Here is an 11,119-nt window from a genome sequence, read left to right as displayed (position 1 = left end):
CTGATTACAGAACCGGCTTTACTGATAAGATGCGCGTTAAATATCGCATGCGATTTATCGTGCAGCCCTAATATACAGTAACACATATTTGCATTATTGTATTATAGAGCATATTTTATTTTATGTATTTATTTAGCTTTCATAAGTATGATTTATGGTCTACATTAATCATATTTATGAAAGCAAATATTTTATGGTTTGTTTGTTTTTTCTATGCTGACCCAAGTATCCAGTGATGATGGTAACCGGTATCTGAACTGCGGGTCCGGTTTGCTTCTCCTTGATGGGAACTAACTCCGGACATTCATCCTCTTCCTCCATTACTGAGCTCTCCTGAACTAATGAGAGTCTGTAAACACACAAACAGGAAGGAGTGGTTTATATGCTTATATGGCATAACAAGACAGGATATTCATTCTACAGTGTTAAGATTACTCAGCGTAGGGGCATCTCACTCAGAGGTCGAACATAAATCTAACATATATTATATTTCACCGTGTTTGATAGATATGAGCTGTTAATATAAGACATATACATGTGCTGTCAATATAGTGCGGTTTGGCACTACTACGATCTACAAGCGCCATGCATTACAATAGAAGCGAATAAACACATATAAAACACAACTTACACTTTGCGAAATACGAGCTCTTAGATGAAGTACTACTTTAAAACATAACCTGCAGAGTGAGTTCTGTCGTCCAGTTTGTAATAAAAGAGCAACACTTAATTGAGCGATATGCTGGTGTGTATGTAATCACGGTCCGAGCTGCGCTTTGGCTTGAAGGTACAGTTCCTAGTTAAAAATGGAACGAATGTTACGTGCATGATGTGAATGGTGTTTAAACCTGCTGTGTTTAGCATTTCACGCTGTATTTAATAACTTAATATACAAATAAATAAATAAAAGAAAGCATAGAGATAAATATGGTGACAATTATAAAAAAGTATGCCCCTGATTTATATAGACTAGAACAACTGATGGCAAACTTACCAAACACTTTATATGCACAAAGTAAGAACACGCAGTATTTTTCTTTAACATATAGAAAATATAACGTTAATTTATAGAAAAATAATTTACTTTTATACATTTAATATTTTGGTACATTTGGACTAAACAGAAGTATTAAAAAAGAATTAAAACCGACAAAAGCACGATATTAAAATTAATTAAATACAGCTTATAAAATGAAAATAGAACGTATAAAAATGAATTCAAAATATGAATAAATCATTTAAAAAATGCTGTAACAATATATAATAAATAATACTAAAATGGTATTGTTTGAGCGCAATTCATGGCCGACAGGGGTCGCAGCTGTCCTATTTCACATCTCTGACTAGATTTCATTTTATTCAGCAACTTGACCAAGTGTAAAAACCAGTTTACTGAAAAAAAATAAATAAATAACTGCTTATCCACCAGATACCACAATAACAACATAAACATATTTTGTCAATAATATTTTATCAAACATATTATGTCGACAAAAAGATATCCAGGCTTGTTATTTTTTCACATCTTAACGTAAACCGGTATTTTTGTTTATAGTGTACTGCTATCTGTCGTCACCCATTTAAACCCATTTGTTTAAGTAAACCCACCCTTAATCTTCATAACATCGTTTAGTCTCTCTCTCTCTCTCTCTCTCTCTCTCGTTTAAATCCACTCTGTTTGGGTTGAAGTTAAAATGCGGAAGTTTCCGCCCAGCAAAGCCGCTGATACCGCGAAGATGAGGCTCGCGATGCCATCAACGATCATCCCCGCTCCGTGCTGCTCTCCGCGGCTCTGCGTGGACTGAGATCAGACTCGCATGGCTATGGCTTCTCTGCCAGCGTCAGAGCGGAGAGCATTCGCTCTCAAAATCAACAGGTAATGTTCATTTCCTTTGGCTAGACCTCATAGCCCGTGCACTGACAGATCCCAGGGAAGCTGAGCTGACCTTTGGAGCTGTCTGTCTGTCCGCAGTCAGTGTTAAATCTTCAGGGAGTTTTGGTGAATTCCGGAACAGGCAGCTACACGTTTGGAATAAGCTACAAGTCTGGCACCATGAGACTTGATAGTCTTGTGAGTCTTCTTATCAATTATGGCTATGTGATATTACCGCTTATTTCATGAGTTATTGCACTAATTACAGTATTTATCAGTAGCCTACATTTAATGTTTTTTTTTCAGTATGGAAATCTAATTTTCAAATAAGCTTTTAACTGAAGTATTAATAGCAACCTGTCACTTTCAGTATGCAGATGGTCTACATTCAAATACATCTGTGCTGTAAAAGTTATTGAGGTCCAGAGGCTTTCCACATGTATCCCTTCAGGCAAAAAGAAAGGAAGAATGATTGAAAAAAATATGTCAAAGCATTTGAGTGCAATTTTCATTCATTTCCGTGTAATTCTAAATATGGATCTCCTGTCTATTTGATCATTTCCTCCACAAGCCCCCTTTTCTCTTCTGGTTATGACGAGTCAGTACTGGCCTCTGTTAGGTGTAAAGTTATGGTGGAAGTTTGTATTGTTCCTGTTTTATCACACAACAGGTGGGGAGGAAATGAATATACGGACATAGTGGAAGAAGGGAGTCCGGTAATAAAACAAAGGGAACAAAGTGCTCATATACAGGGTAATGATCGGTATTATGTCTTGTGAGTTTATGTCACACAGGCACACAAAGGTTCATTCATAACATAACTGTCATATGCCACACTCCATTCCCCCCCCCAGCAGATTGTGGGAATCATGCAGTGGAGTGTCTTTATGAATTAATAAGCTGTTTGCTTATATAGTCACATGTGTTTAACCACTAGTTTATCTGAGGAACTCAGAGATGCTGTTTTCTCAGATGTAACCGCTTCATGGTGGTTGAAATGTAAGGCTTTTGGCTTGTAATGAAGATGCTGCAGGTTTGATCCATACCAAGATGGCATGTTGCAATTTTGCACTGAATCTCAGGCTGCTGTCTGTGTACTCATGTTTTGGATTATTTATTTTTTTTAATGACTAATAATCCATCTTCAGTAGCTATACATCACCCATAGTGAGCATTTAATGGCTTTGCCAAAACTGAAAAACAGTATTTTACATGTTCAGCAGCATCCTGTATAAGCACAATTGTTATTGTGCTTGATCAGCATCAGTATTTGATATCTTTGCTTGTACTGATTACAAAAACATGAAAAGATATGTAAAGTAGCTTTCTGAAAAGTTTGTTGCGGAGATGAAAACTTTGATATTGGTACTATATTAGTTATTAGTTGATATTAAAGGGATAGTTCACCCAAAAATGTTAATTGTCATTAATTACTCACCCTCATGTCTTGCCAAACTCGTAAGACCTTCGTTCATCTTCAGAACACAAATTAAGATATTTTTGATGAAATCCGAGAGCTTGTAAAATAGTTATGTTTTCCTGTGAGATTGGGTTTTTATTATTTTTGTTATTATTATTTAATGGCCAATAAGTAAAAATAGTTATTATTAAATGATATTTTGTCAAAATTAAACCAAAACTCTAAAGATGATGTAGTGCTGGGCGGTATGACCAAAAATGTATATCACGGTATTTTTCAAAATTATACCGGTTTCACGGTACATGACGGTATTTTTTTTTCATGCATGACCGTGTGTTAACCATATTTTCTACTGTTTGAGAGAGGAAATACTGCAGTATATTGACTTAGAATGCCCTATTTTACTGTCATGATGAGTGAATATTGTCAAAAAATAACACACTATAGTGACTAAACACGACCCCTTTTAATACATGTTAACCAGGAGTCACTCTCATTTATAATCGCGGCATCGTCTGATAAAATTGTCATCACGTTCTATTAGTTCTACAGCTTCAGTTTCGGAACTTTCACGCTTAGTAACACATACAGCTGTTCCCTCACCACAGTGAAACAGTGAAAAGGGACTTCTTTCAAACAGTGTCGCGTTCCTAACGTTGTTTAAGCGACATAAACCGGTATTGCGGTATTTTAAAAATTCATATCATAACAAAAATAAACACCGGTATTCGGTATGAACCGGTATACCGCCCAGCACTAAGATGATGTGAATTAATGAAGTGCAGTGAATTTATGCATCACAGTATTATAATGTACGACAGTATGAAAAATGGATATTCATTTTGATAGCTGCTAAAGATTACATTATTATTAGATTATTAGCGTTTTTACAGATCAGTTGTGAGTGTTAGATGATGGCAAAGGTAATCTAAATGTAATGAGCTGCACAGTTAAATATCCAATACTGAAAAATTACAAAAAACACAGCCACACATTATGTTCTCACGCAGTGAAAAATACATTGCGGAGCAACGAGGACACTGAAAATGTGCCAACAGACAAGACAGAGCAGGTTACTTTTGATATGAAACAAAGTCTCCACTTTCAAATTTAGTCTTTTTTAAGAAATTCAAACAACAAATACCGTTTTGTGGCTCTTTATTGTGTTGTGACAGATCGCTGTAGCGCTTCAGTTCAAGCGGCAAGTGAACCGATCATTTCTTCCTCTTTACTAGTTATAGCATGAAATAAACATGAATGAACATTAGAAGGTATCTTGTTTCAACCGCGCAAAGATGTCAATACACGATCTACTCTCCTGTCTGGTTTATTTGTCTGACAAAAATGACAGATTCTGCATTACGATTGGCCAGATCGCCTGTCAGTCAAACTCCCTGTGAAGGGTCAATTGTGTCGGTACATCTCTATTTTATAGTGAGCTCTAGGTTTATGTCCGTTGTCACAGCAGTATTGGGTAACTATGATTAAGCAATTAACAGTCACTGTTTCACTTCCTCGTTGTAGGACACAATAGGAAATTCAGAAGGACTTATTGATGGTAAAGAGAGATTATAGGCATGTCTCTAAAACAAAGTCGAGCAGTAAAAAGCCCAGAGCTCATCGCTAACAGAATGATTCCCAGATTTTCATGCAAGTGCAGCCTGACAGCGCATCTCACTGGGGGCTGATACTTGCTGTGGCTGCAGCTGCTGTATTGCACAAGCTGAACTCGTGCTGTCTCGTGCAGACAGCTTTGGATAGGGGAAAAACGTCAGCGCATACGCTGCAGATTTCTCTTGGCTCATGCACCACCCTCCGTGTCCCTTCTCATTTTCAGTGACCACACATTTATTTGCATGAAGGATGCATTCACACATGAAAAGTCCTGTGAGCACAGCTGTGTTTTGTACTGGAGAAGGATGCCCTGGGGTTTTTGTTTGCTCTTTATTCCATCTTTTTCATAATCCTTTGATTTTTTCTGGGCGCATGGAGAAATATTTCTGTATGAGAAGTGACACTTAATGTTTTAGGACGGACATTGTGGTGAAAACAGAATGAAATGAGACGTGGCAGACTATAAACGAAAGCCCTCGTTCAACAGAAAGGTTGTAGTTGAAGGAAATGCTCGACAGTATCACGAGAATAGTTCTTTAATTTCAGTTATCTTCAGCTGATGTTGACCTTCAAGGGAAGTTACACTCTAGAGTGGTGTTCTTGCACAATAGTGTTCACAATCATACTTGGCTGTGACGGCTAAGACTAACAATAATAGTCTGCTCTCTTTGGAATGTGGCTGCCACTTTCATGGCCGTACTTAGTACTTATGTTTTACAGTCTCTTGTCATCATGCACAATCTGCAATGGGGAAAAATAAGAGCAGATCTGACAAGTTGATTTTTGTTCATTTAGTTTTTTTTAGAAGATGTCACTTTTGATTATTGACACTATTGAATGTTTGGATTCTTTCTAAATATATTTTTTAAACAATGCATCGAATTAAAAGTTTAATTCTAATTAGGTCAATATAGTACACTACCGTACACAAACGTTTGGGATCATTGTGAATAAGTGCACTAAATTGATCAAAAGATACATTTATAATGTTATCAAAGATTTATATTTCAAATAAATGCTTTTGAGCTTTCTATTATATTATATCATATTAGACTGATTTCTGAAGGATCATGGGACACTGAAGACTGGAGTAATGGCTGCTGAAAATTCAGCTTTACAATCAAAGGAATAAATTACATTTTAAAATATATTCAAACTGTTACTTTAAATTGTAATAACATTACACACTTTTACTGTTTTTGCTGTATTTTTAATCAAATAAATGTTGGTGAGCATAAGAGACGTCATGCTTTTCAAAAACATTTAAAAAAATCTTACTGACCTCAAACTTTTGAATGGTAGTTTATGTACTAGAAATAGACATATTATATAAAGCCAAGTTTATATGTTTAATTCTTTCTGCCTATTGTAAGATTTAGATTATCATTTAGTGATAACAGGATTTTGATACGTTACAGCAAAAATTCAACCCTTTAAATAGACAGTTCACCAAAAAATGAAAATTCTGTCATCATTTACTCACCCAAACTTGGTTACCATGGACTTCTGTTGTACAGACAAAAATAACACAGAGACATTTTTCATTTTTGGGGGGTGAGCTATGACTTTAAGAGCACTGTGAATGTGCTTGCCATTTAAGAGTGCAATTTTAATATTGGTTCATCCCTAGTTAAAAAAAATTATATACAATACAGATGCATTTTAAATTGATGCGGTGACTTAAAGGGATAGTTTACCCACAAATGAAAATGCTATCATTAATTACTCACCCTCATGTCGCTCCAAACCCATAAGACCTTCGTTCATCTTCAGAATACAGATTAAGATATTTATTATCTTAATAAATAATGTTTATTATTATTGATGAAATCCTAGAGCTTTCTGGCCCTACATAGACAGCAACACAACTGACACGTTCAAGGCCCAGAAAGTGCAAAGAAAACAAAAATAATGACTTTATTCAACAATTTCTTCTTCTTGTCGTGGTACTCTTGTGAACATGCATCGACTGAGACGGAAGAAAAGAAATTGTTGAATAAAGTTGTTAGTTCTGTTTTCTTTGCACACAAAATGTATTTTTGTAGCTTCTTAACATTACGGCTGAACCACTGATGTCACATGGACTATTTTAACGATGTCCTTACTACGTTTCTGTGCCTTGACTGTGGTAGTTGCGTTGCTCTCTGTATTCAGGGTCAGAAAGCTCTCAGATTTCATCAGAAATATCTTAATTTGTGTTCTGAAGATGAATGAAGGTCTTATGGGTTTGGAACGACATGAGGGTGAGTAATTAATAACAGAATTGTCATTTTTGGGTGAACTATCCCTTTAAAAACATTCATGTTGCAAGAAAAGACGTGGCTAAATGACCAAAGGCGTCTGTCTGACGTGCGTATAGAGACCAGCAATTTAAAAAGTTGCACAGACAGAACTTGCTCCATCCCTTCCCCTTCCACCCTTCAGAAGTTCTTTAGTACCTGGTTGAGTAATCTCTAATGTAGTGAACAAAATGACCCAAATGCTTACAGTATACAAGCAATTATCATCAGAATGCCTTAGAAAAGATTTCTGATCTTTGTAATCATATTATCAAAAAGTCTGTAACAAAATCATGATGGCTGTTCATAAAGTGTGAGCTGTTTGTTTGTTTGTGTGAAATGTTCCCAATAATTACAGCTCCTGTCAAAGTTGATGGAAATCCAATGGAGCAGAAGGAGGGTCAAATTGAGACTCATCTCTGCACCCTATGTCATTACCTCCAGTGCAGAGAACAGTCCATGATAACACAGAAACACCATCATCCATAGTTTCATGAGCTGTTTTGTTGTGATGAACATTCCAGTCATATTAAAGACTGTAACATTTTTGTGGAGTGTAAACTGTAGCTCACACGCATCTCAGGCTTTTATGTTTAATTGGTTTTTCTTCATAGTGACTTTTGTCATAGGACTCGACTGAATGCCTGGTTATCCTATAAAAGATCTGATATTCCTTTCTTTGCTTTTATAGAGAAATGTGAGTTTGTAATGTGTTTGTTTTAGAAATTCAGCTGGCGTTTCGTCTTGCATGAGGTTTGACCTTTGTTCTATAATGACGTGAACTATTATGAACGAATCGTGATTGTGTTGCATTACTAAATACTCTCTGCGGTATTCTGTGGTCTGTCTTCAATATATAGAGAGGCTGCATGCTATAATTCACTCCTGTTTGTCTTTGCCCTGTGGTTTAGAGAATTTGCATGCTCTCCTGCCCCAGACTTGACTTTTTAAAGTAGTTAACGAAGTTTGTAGCTGATTTTGTGGATATTTTCCCAGAAAGCAAATAAATCCCAAATAAATAACAAATAAATCCCATTTAATAATTCAACAAATCTACTCTAGTTTTTAAAAACTAGCCTTTCGAGTTGATATTTTGATTTGGCGCAAGTTACCAAACAGAGTCCTGAAAAACAAGAACAGCAGCTACAACATTTTTGATTTAACGGATGGTGTTGCAGTTCATTTTGTTATGTCGCCTTTTTGTGTGATTGCTATGTTCATAACGATCTTGGAAATGCAATTCAAAAGTTTGGGTTTTGTAAGATTTGTATTTATTTATTTTTTTTGCTATTTCTAAAGTGAAGTCTCGTACTCACCAAGGCTGCATTTATTTGATCAAAAATACAATAATATAGTAAAATATTATTTCCGTTTAAAAGAACTGCTTTCTATTTTTATATATTGTAAAATGCAGTTCATTCATGTGATGCAAAGCAAACATAGTGAATATAAAGTGCACGTGATTACAGAAACCCCATTATCCTACAACAGACAATCTGTGTAAATGAGTTCGGGAAGAAACAACACAGCGTTATGAATGGTGACCCATTTTTTAGGACTTTTGATAAGCGGGCGCACAATAGCACTCTGTTGTATCGGGGCCTGGAGGGCTGGCTGCCAAACACAATACCTCTCTGCTTCTGAGGCGAATCCTTTTGCTGAAATCAATGGAGGTTATAGGAGAAAAACAGGCTGCATTGTGGGAATTGTTGGCTGAGACACTGTGGGAATGTGACTGAAGTGATTTAGGTGTGAAAATGAGAATTGTAACTAACTGCTTAAGTGGTAACTTGGTTGTAGTGTAGTGTTTTGGAGGTGTTGAATTCACTCAAGTATATGCTCTAAATTTAAAGTAAATCTCATGCTGTGTGGTTTTTTTACACTGTGAATTTTCATTTCATCAGTGATGCTGCAGTGGGACAGAGAAATCTGGGACACTGTCTGTCTGATGGTGGTTAGGAAGCACAGGTGCACCACGACACACACACACACACACACACACACACACACACACACACACACACTCATCAGCGCACCCTATCCAGTGTTTGAGGAACATGTCATTAGAGTGTCTAAATAATTTTACGCTTCATTTGGGAATCTCACAGCATGCGTTTCAAAAGCTGCATGTTGCAGAAGGGTTTGTTGTTGTACTCACCCTCTGCCAAAAGTATACAATGAATTATTTGATACCATTAATACATGTACAAATGAATGAATATAATAATGTACATATAGCTTTGGGATTATAGTAGCCTGAGTACTTAAGGAACTGGGCTGATAATGCAAATGTTGTGGGTTCAAATCTAGTGGTTGACTGATGCGGATATTTTAAGGTGATACTGATAGCTAGAGAGCAAGGTGGCTGCTGGCTGATATGTATTAGTTATTACAGTTTAATAAAGGAAGTTGAGATGTACACCTAAAGTGAAATTAAACTAGCTTTTAGTTGTTTTTTTTTACACAATACTTAATAAATTCACCCCAAAAAAACCCTTGCAAACTATATGAAAGTCCCTTTCCACCGCAAAGTTTCTTTTTACTCTACTGTATCTCAACGTGGTGATGTATATCATAATTGAAACTGTTTTCTCAGAAATTAGACTTTATATCTCAACTGCAACTTTATTTCTTGCAATTTGGATTTTATTATATTATTATCTCATAATTTCAACCTTTTTTACTTAATTTCAATCTTATATTTCACAATTGCAACTTTGTCTCACATTTTATCTCTCAGTTGACACATTTTAATAATTGTGATTTTCATTTTCAATTGTGATATCTCATTTTAAATCTCACTATTTTATTTTTGTTATGTTCATATAGCTCAAACAGTGTAACATGTTGCTAGCAATGCTAAGGTCATGGGTTCGATTCTGAGGGAATGTGTGAAAAAAAATGTATGCTCTGAGTTTGAAACATGTTCAATATAGAAAGCAGAAATTACACAAATTATCCATTGACAGGTCTGTTGGCAGACTTTGGAACAGGGGACACTACTGTAAATCGTTCAAGCAGACAGAGTCATCTGCAACTCGAAATGGACAAATATCGGGTGTATGATGGTGTATGACTATTCATATCTGGGTAGAGTTGACCATGAACTACACAGTTACTGAGACACTTAACTTCAGGTTAATGAGGTGTCTGTGTGTTTAATGATGAGTAATGAATAAGGTAATTGATGGGAGGTTCCTTCAGTGTGTGTAACTTTGCATCTCTCTCTCTCTCACACACACACACATACACAATGAGAGTGTGTAAACAAGCACCTGGTGTGTAAACAAGCAGCTGGTGCCGGCCCAAAACCTCTCACTGGAAAATAATCCTATGGTGCACCTCATTTTCTGTTTCCTCTCCACCCTCTTCATCTTTGTCTCCCTCTCTCACCTCAGACACTCCTCGGCGGAGATCCGGAGACACTTCAGTGGGATCAGCCATGGTTCCCTGCCTCACCACCGGCACAGTTACAGCGCCTCTGGCTCTTTCTGCTTCAACATAGTGAGTGCTGCACTTTCACTGATAAATACTTCAGTAGAATCCAGCTTAGTAACTTCAAACTTATTCTGAACATACAAACAGGTCATTGGTAAATTATACATGGATGTATGTTTATAAACACTTTATTCTGTATGTGGGAATAGGTGTGGGTAAATGTCTGTCACATCACTGTCTAATTTGATTCCGTTTAAAAAGAAATGTAAGAAGGTTTGTTTATATTTTTCATATTTCTTTCTGGAATACTGCTCTCTGATTGGTCAATCGTGGCATTGAGCAGTCAAAAGATTTTGTATAATAATTTAATGGATTAATTGATTTAATTAATTATTGTAATTTTTACAAATACAATAAATTATATATTTTATTAAAAAATCGAATAAAAAAACGATCTATATAATTTTTATGTCTTAATTATAATTTGTATATAAT

At 36.0% G+C, this 11,119-nt stretch overlaps 2 protein-coding genes across 2 annotated transcripts in view; one reads left to right on the top strand and one right to left on the bottom strand.

The window, feature by feature from the left end:
• LOC107674499 (COBW domain-containing protein 1-like) overlaps window positions 1-806 on the bottom strand; it is a 13,014-nt gene extending 12,208 nt beyond the window's left edge. Inside the window, exons 1-2 of the mRNA XM_016468481.1 lie at window positions 632-806; window positions 179-349 (exon numbers count right to left, since the gene is read on the bottom strand). Of these exons, the coding sequence (XP_016323967.1) occupies window positions 179-321 (143 nt within the window). The 5' untranslated portion in view covers window positions 322-349; window positions 632-806. The remainder of the gene's footprint in view (window positions 1-178; window positions 350-631) is intronic.
• Window positions 807-1,616: 810 nt separating this feature from the next.
• The window catches only part of LOC107674496 (dedicator of cytokinesis protein 8-like), a 49,281-nt gene continuing 39,778 nt past the window's right edge, over window positions 1,617-11,119 (top strand). The window contains exons 1-2 of the mRNA XM_016468477.1: window positions 1,617-1,876; window positions 10,585-10,690. Coding sequence (XP_016323963.1) covers window positions 1,818-1,876; window positions 10,585-10,690 — 165 coding nt within the window. The 5' untranslated portion in view covers window positions 1,617-1,817. The remainder of the gene's footprint in view (window positions 1,877-10,584; window positions 10,691-11,119) is intronic.

The sequence above is a fragment of the Sinocyclocheilus anshuiensis genome, unplaced genomic scaffold, assembly GCF_001515605.1.
Source record: "Sinocyclocheilus anshuiensis isolate Anshui unplaced genomic scaffold, SAMN03320099.WGS_v1.1 scaffold1214, whole genome shotgun sequence".
Lineage (NCBI taxonomy): Eukaryota > Metazoa > Chordata > Actinopteri > Cypriniformes > Cyprinidae > Sinocyclocheilus > Sinocyclocheilus anshuiensis.
This window is presented reverse-complemented; position numbering and strand designations above follow the sequence as displayed.